We start from the raw sequence: 15,957 nt of genomic DNA on the forward strand, positions 1-15,957 counted from the left end.
CTTCTACTTAAAAAAATTCCCTAGCAGATGGTGAGAACTCTACTTGAGTGTGGGGGCTCCTTGCCTTGGGAATATCCCTACTCCACCCTACTTAGGACTGCTTTAGGACAGAGAGCTCCTTGAGAACAATGAAAAGTACTTTGATCCATGCTTATGGAAGGGACAGGAAGTTCTTTGAGTCATGACTGTTTTAGAATTGATACAATGGGATACTAAGTACCTATAAAGGTGGAGCAACTTGTAAACTACTTAAACCTAAACGGGTGATAACTTATTCAGAGGTTTTTTCTAATGAAATTTGTCGACACAGCAGCATTTTTTTCCTGACTTACTAAAGAGATTAAAACTACTCAGCTGTGAATTCAAAATGGGCGGTCCTTTAGAAACATCTACAGTGATTGGTAGATGTAAGGAATTAAGGGAGGTGACAAAGAAGATTTTGCCCTTAAAAATAAGAGCTCGGGGAAGAGCTAAAAAAGTCATTCTGAAACATTCAGATTGGAGAGACTCATTCTGAGGAAACTGATTCTGAAACATTCAGATGGAGGAGGGAGTTGGTGAAAGCAGCTGAGATGCTGCTGGCTTGGTGTCATTAGAAATCCTTACTTAGATAGATCTTATGGTAAGTTATAAAAAACTGACTGATTTCTCTTTTAAGACTCAGGTCTAGGCCATATTGGCTTGAGGCCCTTCATATTTATTCCTTTCTTACTCTCTCTCTCTTTCTTTGATTACTCATTGTATTGTTAATTAAAATCTCTATAAAACTCAATTGACTTGGGTATTTGAATAATTGGGAATATTTCCCTGGTGACCACCTTATATTTGATTTTAAACCCGACACTGTAGTGAAACATATTTCTGCGATCAAACTTAATCACCCTCTCTTATATCTATCACAATTTATATCTTCCACTATTTTAACCACTACAGTTTAAGACCTCAACCATTTTAAATTTCACAGAACCAAGAGAAGGACTGACAAGACTAAAAATAAGGAAAACTACACTGAAGGCTTCAGAACTCTGACCAATGCAATGACTGATTTTGACCTCAAATAAATGCTAATGAAGCATGCCTCTATTCTCTAGTCAGACTAGTATTCACCTACATGTACAAACTAAGATATAAAAGATATATAGCCAATGTGTTGCTTGTTATGCCAACCATACTTCTTTAATGCTTCTTTTGATTCTAAATGTGTGTTGAATGGCATTGGAAAGTAAAAATGATTTTAAAAAAAACAAAATATTTATTTAGAAAAAGAAATTATGTTCCTTTGCAAAGTAAATAAATATCAATTTTTTTTAAATTCCCTTTCCAACTCATTATTTCCTCTTCTATAAAATTGTTCAAAGGCTCATATTTTTAGAGCTAGATGGGACTTTGGTGGTTAAATCTAACTCTTTTTATGGATGAGAAAACAGAGGCAAAGAGAGGGTAAGTGACTTGGCCAGAGTCACACAGCTACTAAGTGTCCAAAGCAGGATTCAAACTCAGATCTTTATGATTCTAATGTAGGAATATAGTTAGGGATAGTTTATAGGGTTAGCAGAAAGAAGGAAATTTTGAGATAAGCCCCAGGAGAGGATTCTGGGTAGAGAAAGGAATTGTGGGAGTCTAAACTGAAAATAACTGAAACTTACTTCCTTCTTGGATTTCATGTGAGCTGGAAGTAGGTTTTAACACTCTGCCTTAATTTCCATTAAGCTGAAGGAGAGGTTTTTGCTTTTTTGATTTCGTAGAAAAATCTTTGACTTCTAGGTAGAGAATTTATTTGGAGGAAATAAATTTCCCTGACTCCAAAGATCATCTGCCAGTAGTCTATCTGCCAGAATTCCTCTTGGGCTAAGGTAATCCAAAGCTTTCCATCTGTAAATTTGGGTTACTTAGTGCAGCAGTCAAACCCAGGGTTTTTCCTTTTCTTTATTGATTACTAGTGGGAAGATTAGGATAGCTTAGGGTTTTAGGTAGCATAGGTAGCTGTAGGCAGGGCCCAGAGAAGAAACAAAAGGCTCCCCTCAAGCAGGGGACTTAGAAGTTGGGTGGAAGTAGTCTGAAGAGTCCTAGGGTCCTACCTACCAGTTTTTCTTATTCCCTTTATTAAAATAAACTTTGTTTCTCTAAGCCAAGGGGTTTTAGTGCTTAACTGGCCCTGGGGAGTTCCTACATGGGCTATAACATCTAACATCCTTCTAGGACAGTTCCCCATTACACTAAATCCATCACTCATAGCTATAACATATTGCATCTCTAAGGCATGTTATATTATCTCTTTCATGCTATTAAAACTACCATTTAGAAACCTGACCATAATTAACTGAAGAGGTTCTTAACAAGTCTGAACTTGTTTTTTAAGATATCTTGATAATGGTAATACAATATAATTAGCTTTCCTTGTAATTCCACATATAATTTTATGCACTAAAAAACAAAAGGGCCTTAAAAAAAACCATAAAGGAAAAAAAAGTAAAGAATTTCTGAAGTATCTAACCTAATTCCTGAGGAATATTTTCTTCTACAACAAGGAAAAACAGCATGCAGTTTGATAAATAGGAAAAAAAGGAAAGTGTGAAGATTGGATTTAGCTATCTACTGATTGTAACAATGAAGGTACTTAGATCTTCCTTGAAAGTGAAGATTAAATTGTAATCCCCTGTCTATTTTTATAATTTAATCCCCAAAAGTGTTAATTAACTCAGTATTTAAAGCAGATCTACCCTTTTTAACTACAAAAAGGTGTTAACTAACTACAAAAAGGTGTTAACTAACCACAAAAGGTGTTAACTAACTACAAAAGGTGTGAACACCCATTTCATACATTGAATGGGCAGTCCTAGAGAGGCGCATCTGCTGTGATTGGTAGATGTAAAAATTTAAGGGAGGTGACACAAGAGAAAAAGGTCTTTAAATAGAGGAAACAGAGGCACACAAGAATTGGGAATCAAGGATTCAGTCACTTGGAGTTGGATTAGAAGACAGACACTTGAGGAGAGACTGGAAGACAGACACTCAGACTTGAAGTGAAGACACTTGGTTGTGGAACTGGATCCCTGGAGGAGCTCATGCAGGAGACCTCATACTGCTTTCCTTTTAGATGGTCACCATGGTGAGTGAAAGGCTGACTTAGTTTCCATGCCTCCAGAAAGGAGGTATGAACCTCTGAGAAAGGTCCATCATCTTGAGACTCCTTTCCCCTGACTGGGGCTTAGTACTTCTAACTGGTTCCTCCCTCCCTCCCTTTCCCTCCTTCCTTCCTTCTCCCTTTCCCTCTCTCTCCCTCTCCTTCTCTCTCTCCCTCCCTTTCCCTCTCCCTCTCCCCTTCCCCCTCCTCCCCCTCTCCCCTTTCCTTTCTTCCTTAATATCTTCCTTTATTGTAAAATAAACTACCATAATTCCATTTACTTGAGTAATTCATTTGGGATTTAGAAATTAAATCCCTGGTGACCACCAATTAAATAGTTCAGTCCAACCATAATAAAATTTAACAGAAAGTTAGATATTGAAAGGCCATGAAAGAAGACAAATGTTAGATTTTAAATAAAACATATATAACTACTTAGGAAGTAATAGTTTAGTTTCAATAACCATTTTCTAAATTAATAATATTCATGTTGCCCTAAGACATAATGAAAAGGGCATTAACATTCCAGTGTATATTAAGTATGATGCCTAAATCAAATCCTGATTATTCCCATTTATGACCTATGTGATCTTCAACTGTTACTTTTTCTCTCTTAGCCTGTTTCCTCATCTATAAAGTAATGAGATTGAACTAAATGACTTCTAAGCATCTATAATTAAAATTTCTTTTAAATTAAGGCTTTGTAGTCAATTATTAGATCATTCTATTAAGAAAGTTATTTCTATCACTATTTCTATTCTATCAATAGTTATTTCTGTCAAAGACAGTTGTCTTTGTATTCTATTTCCTATTAAATATTTCTATGAAGAAATAGAACCCATATAATAATAATAGAACTTATAGTCATTTCTACTGAAGGGATCTAAAATAAATAAAAATCAAGTATAGTCAAATTTATCCCCTGTGCAGAAAGTTAGTCAAGGTGATCGGTTTATGACATAAGATAATATAGGTAAAGCATTTTGCAAAACTTAAAGCATTATATATTAGCTATTACTATTCTTATCATTACATATGAACAATATAGATAAAAAAAATCAATAAGGCTACTTCCTAATTTCTAACTTTAGGATTGAGGACTGTTTCTGAGGACTGGTTTAAAGAATTTTGACATGTAACTTCTCTTTCCACCACTTAAAATCCATACAAATTGTGTCAAATGAAGAGAAGAAATAACAAAAAGGAGAGAAAGGAAATAAATCCACACAATGTAATTCTTACAGAAAAAAAACCCAACCAATAGCAAAAGTAAAAAATATGATAGCAGATGACTCTGTGCCCTAGGTTCTGAGTTCCCACTTTCTCTCCTAAACAGAAACTGCCCACCTATTTAATGGAAAAATTTTATTTCTTCATCACCACACCAATCATAACACAGAAGGCTCTGAGTTATATCAAACCCTAGTACAGATGGCCAAGAAGAATTCATGGTCTAGGAAGTGCTAAATTTTAACTGACAGAAGAGGCAGCTATATAATACTTAGTTAATGGAAGGGCTACAGACTCAAAGAATGTGTCTGTTCAGAACATATAAAAAATATATTTTTACCCATAATCTCCACGGCACAGAGAAGTCCACACCTTTCTTTCACAGACAGTAGCCTTATAAAACTGGGCCCCTAAGAGGCAAACTAGTGGCAGCCATCAGCTAAGGCTCATCAGTGGTATGAGGATATGGTAGGCTGAAAAGCAGGTGGTTCTTATTCGCGAGCAAATGGAATATCTTTCTCTGATATTTACATGCTCCAAAATTCCTTCTGGTGCTCTGAATTTTCCAAGATTCCTGGAACCACACTTGACAAATGAATAAATGCTCCTGGTATGCTCCCTTTTTTCTTTTTCCTGTTCTGAATGGATGAATTTCTCTGTGAAAAACCACAGCTTGGACCTTGTATATATTATGTTATTCTCCTCATATGGTACTTCTCACTGAACTTGCAAAATAGTAGGCTGGGAAGGCAGTTCACTGAAATGAAGAAACTCAAAAGGCAGATCTGCCCAATATCTTAAAATGCTAACTGGGGTCCAATGCAGACTTTTCTCTTATAACTGACCAGGTCAAATATTCTTTGGTATACTTTAACTAATTCATACTGACCTCTCTGACTTCCACAAGGTGGTCAGGTTGCAACTGAGTTCTTTTGCCCACAGACTGTAGTTTGGAATGTCCAACATTAAAAAGAGAAATGGCGTTCTGACTCGGTCTTCTCTGTGAACCAGGAGAGTTACCACTACCTTGAGATGCAAGTGAGAAGCTCCGAGACTTTAGAGGAGGATTATTCTGTTAGATAAGAAAAGTAAAATTCTTTTTAAAACAAAAAGAGGCCTCAAAATCTCACTCTATTATGAATACATGTAGAATTTATTCATGTATAATACAATGTAATGGAATTCATAGTTCAGAATTATGAAAATAAAAATCTGATTTTGTGGCTAGTACAACTTAAGGCACCTAAAACAGATCCCCCATAAAAGTCTAGATATATGCCACATTCCTCCTTCCTTACTTCAAGCCTGGCTCAAATAAAACTAAAATTTGGACTATGATTGATGCTATCTTTCAATGCATATGTGTTTTTCCTCTTTTCAAAGAGAACTAATTTTAGGAGTATGGGCTATATTTTGGAATTACCTATATTTCAACCAATACAATAATTTTTACTGCAACACTCTACAGTGTATTGGCAATCGAACAAAAAAATGGGGAAGGTAAAAATTCGGGAATTGTCAATTCAAAGTCCAAGCTTTTAAGTAATTATGCCTTTTAATTTTAGCTCTACAATTACTAGTGTTAACCGCAAGAAATGTCAAATTTAATGAATCAACATCTTGCTTTCAACCATTATACCTTTTGTAAATAATATATTCAATAATGTAAAATCTAAATGAACATTTTTCAAATGTTACTAATTTACACATAGAATATTCCAACTTTTCAATCACTGATTACATTTATATCTTAGCTGTGTAAACATTTTTATGCTTTTTCTGTAGGCGAGACTGAAAGATTAAACATCACAAACTTGTTTCGAGATTATTATGAAAAACCTCTAGAAGAGGATGAAAAGTATACATATCACACCTTATGTGTGTTCATCTTTTAATATTTCCTTTCATTCCTCTAAGATTGCTAACTTTCAATTGGATATAAATATTAATAAATGATTCATATTTCAAGTATGTTCACTCTTGAAAAACATTTTTTACCATTTTCATCAATTAATATTACAATCCAATTAACATACCTTTCCAATAGCTTCTGTGTGATGTTGTGTACAGATCTGAAGTCTGCTAACCCAATGCTGTCGTTCTTTAGCATCTGTGGCTAATAAAAACAACCTAAAAGTTATTTACCTTTAAATCTCTCTCTGAAACATAATCAACACTTGATTGTCTATCACACTGGAGAAAAGTAGAATGACTAACTGAAAACCAAAGATTTATCCTCAAATTCCCAAAACAATCATCACTGACAAGGGGGAAGAATAAATTTGAAGCCCACCCAGCCTAGCTAGACATTGTTGCCTAAGAAGGAAATAACTTCCAACACACAGATATATTACACAGAATGATGAGCCATATGTGGGGAAAACAAGGTTTGGTTGCAAACTGTGTAATTTTTCTTAGGAAAAATCTTCTCCTCTTGTTGAAAGATATTTTTCAAAGTCACTGCATTGAGCAATATAGATCAAAAAGTCTTTGGAGAATGCTGTGACTTCTGATCTCAGACAATATATTCAACCAGGATGACCTAGTTGTTTTATTAGAAACATAATTGATGTGTATTTAACAAAAACCATAAACTATTCCCAACTGAAATGTTACTAAAAACAAGATTTGTGTCTTATTTTTTTAAAACTATGTGAATACTAAATATGCACATTACTCATTTACTAAAACAGTTTTAAAGGTCAAGAGCTCATTTTAAGTGAAGGGACGGAATATTTCCTTTAGGACAAACATAAAAAAAAAATGAATGGAATTCTACTTTGAGCATTTCTCAATAGGCAGGCCATTATTTAGTAAAGATTATCATTACAAAACTTTTTTGCAGAAAAGTCATCCCTTACATATGACATACTTGGTTTAATGACCATTTGGAGGGAAAAGATTGTTCCAAGAGAGATTTTATAAACTCATTAAAAATCATTATTCAATAAATAAATTCAGTCCAGGGTGAAATTCAGAATTCAAGGTCCTCCCCCCAACTAGTTTAATAATTCATTATTCTGTTTTCCAAACAAGAAAGGAAACAACAAAAAAGTCAACAAAAAACAATTTCACAAAGCAGAAGTGGCCTCAAGTAAAAAAAGCTGAAATATCATATTAAGTTTCACCTTAAGCACTCATAGCCTACCTCTGAGTTTATATTGCTCCCCGCTGGCAGCATTTACAGTAAAGGTATGAGAGTCCTCATCACTGGGAGATATCACAGCTCCAGCTAGATGCAAAGTACCTCTGGGCTTCTGATTTCTAGATTGTTCATTCACAAAATACTCCAAAAGTCCAGCTTCATTATTTAAAACGAAAAACCTATAATGATGAGGAATCTGGGTTTTTAAACATTCAAAACTTCTCTTGTCTTTTGTAGTTATAGAAAAGTACAATCCACTAACATTAAGAAATATTTGGAAAAAGATAGCTTTGAATTTCATATTGGGGAAGGCAATTAAATAGAGGCTGTGGATTCTTGAGCTTGGTGAGAAAAAGAACTGAAATAAGGGTTACATAAAGTAAGTAATCAACTAGGATGTGACATAAAGGCAGAAAGAAATAAAGATAATTTTTTTTAAAATTCAGTTCCAAGGTCACATTTGGACCCAGGACCTCTCATCTCCAGGCTTGGTTCTTTATCCACTAAACTACCTGGCTACCCCTAAGTCAACTTTTAAATAAATTTTCAAAAAATTCTCCTGGAGAACATTATACATAGTAACTGTAATATTGGGGAGCAATCAAATGTGACAGATTTTGCTACTAATAGCTATACAATGATCCAGGACAATTCTGAAGGACTTAGGAAAAAGAATGCTATCCCCCTCTGGAGAAAGAACTGTTGGTATATAAGTGCAGATGAAAACATATGATTTATTTGGATATGTGATTTGGGGTTTGGGTTTTGTAAGATTATTCACTTATGAAAATGAATAATTTGGAAATGTTTTGCACAGTAATATATGTATAACACAGATTGAATTGTCAGCTCTAGGAGGGAAAAGGGAAGGAAGGCAGAAGCCAATATGAATCACATAACTTCAGAAAACTTATGTGGAAATTTGTTATTAATAAAAAATAATAATTCTCCTGGGTATGTGATAAAAGGATTATGAATGATGGTTCTCAAAAGAATTGAAAACTTAAAAAGAAATATTAAAGTTTGCTCCAAATCATTAATAAATGCAAATCAAAATAACTTTTGAGGCATTGCTCAAACTCAGCAAATTAAGTGGCAAAAGACTGAGGAAGTCAATGTTAGAGAGGCTATGGAAAGAGCACACTTTTGCTCAAGGTCACACCACTAGTGAGTTTCTGAGGCCAGATCTGAACCACATCTTCCTAATTCCCAAGCCCAGAACTCTATTCATTATCGCCTTGCATTTCTAAGGAGGCTCTCATAAATACCAACAGAATAACATGTTTGCAGTGACAAAGAACTACAAAGAGTAGATGTCCATCTTACTTACTGGTTGATTAATTGACTAATTAGGGATATAACCAGGAAAAATATACACAGATGTGTGTATACACATATATCCACATATACATACATACAGATGTATACACATAAAAAGTAGGCTACAACATAAACACAAAAAGTAATAAAACAAAAATGGAATGTTGCATAGTTATAATCAATTCTCAGGAAGAACTGAAAAAATTCACCTCCCTCCCTTCAATACAAAGATGGGATATGGATATGGAATGTTATAAATATGGAAAATTGTATATATTATCAGATATGGTCAATGTATTAGTTGGTTTTGTCAAGTTGACTTCCCCCTCCCCCTCCAGTTACTTTTAAAATCATTATTATAAAAAAGAGCTCACTGGGGAAGGGGATGAAATTAGATATAATCATATTTAGACCAAGAAGATTCTTTAGAGATCATCTAATCCAGCACCTTAATTTTATAAATAAAAAAGAGACCCAAAGAGGAAAAATTAACTTCCCCCAAATCACTTAATAAGTAGCTCTTGGTATTCAACCCCATGCTTTCTCAAAGAACAATTTCTCTCCTGAATTCATTATAAATGAAATACACAGCTATTCAAAATGATTCTATGGCAGGAATTCTAGGTATAAATTAAGTAGGAATACTCCATCTTTTTTATTCATTATAGCATCCTCTGACACTACCACCTCTCTAATAGAGGCCCTTATCACCTCACACCTGCATTATTGTAATAGATGGTGATGTTCCTACATGCCTAATGCCTCTCCCTATTCCATCACTGGCGAACCTTTTCCAAGTCTGAGTGCCCAGTGCTGCTTTGAGCAGCTGGAGAGAGGGGTGGGGCGAGCAAAAAACATCCTCAGGCACTAGGAAGAGCAGCTCCCCACATGTGCCATTGTCTTCACCAGTGCTGCCCTATTCCAAACCATCCTCTATTCAGTTAAAGAAGTGATTTTCCTAAAATATGGTCCGATAAATCTGTGCAAATCTGATCAATAAACCCTAGTGGCTCTCTATTGCTTCCAGGACCAAATACAAATGCTGTTTGGCATCAAAGCCCTTCATAATCTAACCCCCTCAAATCTTTCCAACCTTCTTACACCTTACTTCCCCAACAAGTATTCTGATCCAGTGACACCAGATCCCTTACTGTTTCACAAACAAGACACTCATAGCTCAGTTCCAGGTATTTGCTCAGACTGTTTCCCCATGCCAGGAATAAGCTCTCTTTTTCTCTTCTGCTCCTAACAACTGACCTCCCTGACATCCTTTAAGTCTCAACTAAAATTGAACAGGGAGTACCAACACTGGCTAATTCATACTCACACTTGAAGATCAGGTATATATAATGTCTCTTCCATGAAATTATTAAGTTTCTCTCACTGGGAAGTAATCTTTCCTTTCTCTGAACTTCATAAAGTTTCACATATTTTATTAAAATTTCACTTTCCACCTTGTATTCCAGTTATCTGTTCACATGTTAATTTTTCCAACAGACCATAAGTTCCTTGGAGGCAAAAACTATATCCATTCATTATATCCTCCATGTGCCTTACACATATTTTTGTTGTTTTCAGTCATACTTCAATTGTTTTCAGAAGCAACTCAGTTTCAGGCTCCATGACCCTATGTGGGCTTTTTGTGGCCAAGAGATTGGAGTAGTTTGCCATTTCTTTCTCCAAATCACTTTAAAGAAGAAGAAACTGAGACAAAAAGAATTAAGGGACTTGCCCAGGGTCACACAGTATCTGAGGCCACATTTGAACTCGGGATAATGAGTCTTCCTAATTTCAGATCCAACACGCTTATCCACTATGCATTGTCACTGCTCTTATACATCTAACTAGGACACACAAAAATATTTGCCGAAAAGATGAATATGGATTAGGATTTATAGATATACCACTTTAGAAACCTTCTAGGAGGCTTTTCTTCCTTTTATCTGAGAGTTCTAGAAACTGCAAAGAAGCAAGTTTAAAAAAAAAAATCCTGTACTTGATCTATTTGGGGGTAGCCAGGAGAACTATTAAAAACCTGAGTGTAATTCTATCACAAGTCTTTGCCTAGAAAAATGCAATACAGGGGGTGACCTTTATTTGGAACTTTCAAGAGTCTATTTGGGCTGCAGTAGAGCTAAAAATATATGAGGACACATAATCCACACCGTAAGGAAAGCTTAAGTTAAAATGGAACATTTCATTCACTCCCTCCTTGGTAAGAAGGACAAGGGAAAAGGCAAAAGATTCTCTCCCTCTCTCCTCCATCCCCCTTTTCTCTTTCTCTCCCTTTCCCCTCTACTAGATCCCTACTAATTTAAAAAAAATGGGGGGGATACTTTTAAGGCAAAATGACAAATAAATAATAATAATAATAATAATAACAACAGCATAAGTTATAACTATACTTTTCAAATGCTATGGAGAGAAGCAATTCTCACCTCTCAAAGAATATTTTTAAAAATCAGGAAACTTATGTATGTTAAAGACCTAGAAAAAAACAAAAACTAGTAAATTAACATTTTAAGAGATTTTTCAGAAAGTGAATCCTTAAGTTATTTCATTATATAAGAAACTTTTTGATACTCAAGAAGAAATAAATTATGTAAAAGGTTCCTAGTCTTCAAAAGAAGAAATACAAGCTATAAATGGCCATATGAAACATCCATATGAATGAACATTCTAAATATAAGAAATATTAATACAACTCTGAGGTTTCATTTTCCATGCACTGGTTTTGCAAATTTGACAAAATTCTAAATGTTATGGGGCTATAAGAAGACAAACACACTAATATACTGTTTCTGAAACTGTGAACTGGTTTGATTCTTCTAAAAAGTGAACTGGCATAATATTAGAAAAGTCAATAGTGTTCCTTGATGCCTCTTAGTAATTTGATTAACAGAGCATATTATCATTATCATTTTTATATTGGTATGACCTAGTCATGAGCACTGAATATTTCTCCAATTATTTAGGTTGTCCTTTGTTTCTTTAAAGAATATTTTGTAATTGAATCTATACAAGTCTTTTGTGTGCTTTGGAAGGTTGATCTCCAGATAGTTAATGCATTTTGTAGTTACCTGGAATGGGACTATCCTTTCCATTATTGCTTCTTGTGTTTTGTTATTATAATAAAGAAATGCTCTGGATCTTTGAGGATTTATTTTGTAGTTTACAACTTTGCTGACACTATTTTTTTAAACCCTTACCCTCTGTCTTGGAGTCAATACTGTGTATTGGTTCCATGGCAGAAGAGTGGTAAGGGCTAGGCAATGGGGGTCAAGTGACTTGTCCAGGGTCACACAGCTGGGAAGTATCTGAGGTCAGATTTGAACTTCAGACCTCCTATCTCGAGGCCTGGCTCTCAATCCCCTGAGCCACAGAGCTGCCCCCTGCTGACACTATAAACTGACTATTAATTGTATTTTTGTTGGCAATACTCAATGTTGGAAAGGTTGCATAGAGATAGGCACACCAATACATTGTTAATGGGGCTGTGAAATTATACAACCCTTTTGGAAAGCAATTTGGGATAGTGAATTTTAGTTTTACTCCACCCTACTTAGTCTTTAGAATTCTAGTAACGAGGAATATATACACTCCCACTTCAGGATTAAGTGTGGGGGAGGAAGGTCTATGACCTGCATGTGCTAGCAGGCAACAAATCAGAAACAATTGACTGACCCCTGGGCTGTCCAAAGCCAAGTTTAAGCCACCATTGGTACATGTAAGACACATTGTGTTTTCATAAAATCCAAGATTTAAATTTTTGTTCGAGAAAGCTCTTCAAGGAAAAGAAGTTTGCTAACTCCTAAAATCCAGAGAATTTTGGGAAATTCTAAGGACTTCTGGGGAATGAAGTCAAAGGTTCAAAATCTCCATTTATACAGGATCATGCAAATAAAGTGATTAAAATGTCTATATCTTTTGAACCAGAGAATCCATATTAAGCTTTTATATATATATCCCAAGGAAGCATCAATTGGAATTAAATCACCCATATACCCCAAAATATTTATAGCAGCACTTTTTTGTGATAACTAAGAACTAGAAACAAAGCAAAGTCTATCAATTTGCAAATGGCATAGCAAAATTGTTGTTTATGAATGTAATGGAATATTACTATCCTGAAAGAAATGTGTGGAACAAATCCAGAGGAACATGGAAAAATCTATATGAACTGATGCTAAATGAAGTGAGCAGAGCCAAGAAAACAATTAAAATAGTAACTACAACAATGTACGTAAAAAGAACAATACCCCCCAAAAAAACAAAAGTAAATTTGACAAAATTATAAAGAAGAAGTAGGGCTCAAATGAAAAGCCATGAGAAGATATCCTCCCAATCTACCCCTTTATGGAGAAGAGAGGTCCATAGGCACATATTTTTTGAAATTTCCAAAGTATCTATCAATTCTGCTGACTTTTTTCCCTTCTCTAAAAATATGTTTCCCCTCTGGGAAGTTAAGGAGGAGGGATACACAGGATATCATGGAGATATAAGAAAAAGAAAATATCAATAAAAATCAGAAAAAAGGATGTGAGCACCTGAAGAACAGAATCTGTACTAGTTTTCTCTTTGCATACTCACTGCACAGAAATAAAAGCTGAAGAAATACATTTTCATTCATTCATAGGTTTGGAACTAGAACGAGACAGGCAAGGTTACTGGTAATGTTTTGTTTAACTATATTATTCCTCTGTTACAAGGGAGGATTCTGGGGGGTGCAGCATACAGTGAGGAGTACCACTATAAGAAAGTATTTTTTAAAAGCACAAATAAAAGCTACTTTTCATACTATTATCAAGGTTCCCATCCCTGGATCTTAGAATGATTCCAATCAATCTAGCAGGTATTTGGAAGAAAATGGAAAAGTTTAAAAAAAAAAGCAAGAAATTAAGATGAAGAGAAAGGTAAGGAAGAGACAGGACATGGAAGCTCTTCACAATGGTCCAATAAGGGTAAGGCATGGGATTTTAGTTTAATCAACAAAAATAGAGAAATAAGGTCATTAAGTTTGAGAGTACATTCCAGAATGAACTGAGGAAAGGGAAGATTGGGTCATAAACATACATATTCCAAGGGAAAAAAATTTAAGAGAACACCTGTGTGTACACACAAACAAGAATGGCAATTGTCACTTCTCTTTTTACTTCCTATCACTCTCCTCACATAGCCTACTCAAAATCTTGTGCCTTCCTTTTGGTTTTGAGTAAATGATTTCACATCCTTCTACACTGAGAGTTCCAGGCATCATTACCTCAATTTTCCATCTCTTCACTTCAAAGTTTCTTTATATCTTCACCCATCTTATCCTACTTTTCTCTTGTCTCCAAGGAAAATGTATCTTTCCTGAAGGTCCAATGTTCTCTGAATCCTCTAGGATTTTGTTTCATCAATCAATCATCTTTTTCTCTTGTGTGTTGTTTTCCTTTGTATCCATTTCTTTTTGCAATATCTACAACCAACCTCAGGCAAGCTATGAGAGAAATTGCTTGCTTGCTATGGATTTTTTATGAAGCTAACTAACATGAAGTGGAGACAGGGGAAGAGTTCCACCACAGCCTTGCCCTTTGTTACCCTGGGCAAGTCAGATAACATCTCTAGGCCTTGGATTTTTTACATGTAAAATGAGAGGGTTGTGTTCAATGACCTCTAGCTCTAAAACTGTAAGTCTATGATTCCATAAGAGAGAACAAAACATCAGTTAAACCTTGCAACAAGTTTATTAGATGGTATTTATCTTCTTAAATAAAATAGGTATATAATGCTCAACCTTCTGGCCTGACAGCTTGAGTTTCGCAAAGGTATGCAATCAGGATAAAAATGGAGCTACCATTTATAGGCTATGACCAAGCACCCTACAACCTAATTTCTTACCTCAGAGTGAGTCTACCTTTTACCATTTTTATCTTATTTGTGTTTGGAGGATTACAAACCTCCTCCAGCTAGCTCTATTTCATTCTTCCTTCCTCTAGAACAGGGATGGCAAACCTATGGCATGGGTGCCAAAGAGGGCACACAGAGTGCTCTCTGAGAGCACACATGCCATCACCCCCACCAGAGTTCATTACTAGAAAGGCAGAGGAACTTGGGAGGAGCTGCTCCCCTCTCCCTTTCCACTGTACCTGACAACATTTTTTCACATCACCTGCCTCTCTGCCCAGAAGCCCAATAGGAGTACTTTCTCCCTCCCCTGTGTGGGGTAAAGGGAGTGGGCAGTCTGTGTGGCACTCAGTAGGGGGAAGACAATGGGCAGGGCACAGCACAGTCTTTAAAAGGTTCATGATCACTGCTCTAGAAGCTCTTTCCCAAGGTGGTCCTGGGATAATCTGAATAAGCCTATCCAGATACCCAGAAGGAAAACAGGGAAAGGTAAGATAAGAGAACTAGTAAGGAAACAGTAGCTCTTGAACTACAAAACTGAAAGGAATAAAGAATGCTAATACAAGAGGAAGACAAACAGTTGTGAATCTCTAAAAACCAGTGTGGAGTTAAAGATAAAAAAGTCCCATTTAAACATTAGAAGAAGAGAGTTGTCTCACAGCAACTCAAGAGTGTTTTGACACAGGAGTATAGGTGCTATAGGACTCAGATACAGAAGAAAAGTTTTTTGTTGTTTTTGTTTCCGAATATACAGAGGTACTCTGGCCTTGGAAATGTTTTTGAGCTACAAACACAACTGATGCAAAACAGAGGCTTGTTGTATACTGGCCAAGGGCTGATTCTCTGGCAAAAAGCAAGTAAAGATCACCATCTGCTGGAGAATGACACAACTGCAAACATGTCGGGGCAAAGGGCCTACGTTTACACCAGGACAGCAGTGCTAATTACTGAGCTAAAGAAAACAAAGCTGCAGTGTTGCTCATTCTGGAGCCAAAAGACAGTGGAGAAATCTTGGGGAAGTGACCTGCTGGGAGAGTAAAGATAGCCTTGAAAATTGAATGGGTCTTAACTCTCTGTGGAATTAGATGCTAGTCTCTTTTCTGTGTCCAATAAGTTGTAAATAAAACTGTTTGAGCCTTCTGCAAGTGAATATTTGTAAGAGAAGTTAGCAACAATTCTTGGGGGACACATTTGTTTTCTGTGAGGGGCGGTTATGAATCAAAAAGTGAATTCTTTATATATGCAGGATCTT

At 35.7% G+C, this 15,957-nt stretch overlaps 1 protein-coding gene across 2 annotated transcripts in view; it reads right to left on the reverse strand.

The window, feature by feature from the left end:
* Positions 1-15,957, reverse strand: part of OSBPL11 (oxysterol binding protein like 11) — a 94,562-nt gene that overhangs the window by 50,556 nt on the left and 28,049 nt on the right. For both annotated transcript variants that reach the window (XM_001373272.5, XM_056793584.1), the window contains 3 exons: positions 7,503-7,678; positions 6,391-6,470; positions 5,244-5,426 (listed from right to left, as the gene is read on the reverse strand). In XM_001373272.5, the coding sequence (XP_001373309.3) occupies positions 5,244-5,426; positions 6,391-6,470; positions 7,503-7,678 (439 nt within the window). The remainder of the gene's footprint in view (positions 1-5,243; positions 5,427-6,390; positions 6,471-7,502; positions 7,679-15,957) is intronic.

The sequence above is a fragment of the Monodelphis domestica genome, chromosome 4 (genome assembly GCF_027887165.1).
Source record: "Monodelphis domestica isolate mMonDom1 chromosome 4, mMonDom1.pri, whole genome shotgun sequence".
NCBI classification, from domain to species: Eukaryota; Metazoa; Chordata; class Mammalia; order Didelphimorphia; family Didelphidae; genus Monodelphis; species Monodelphis domestica.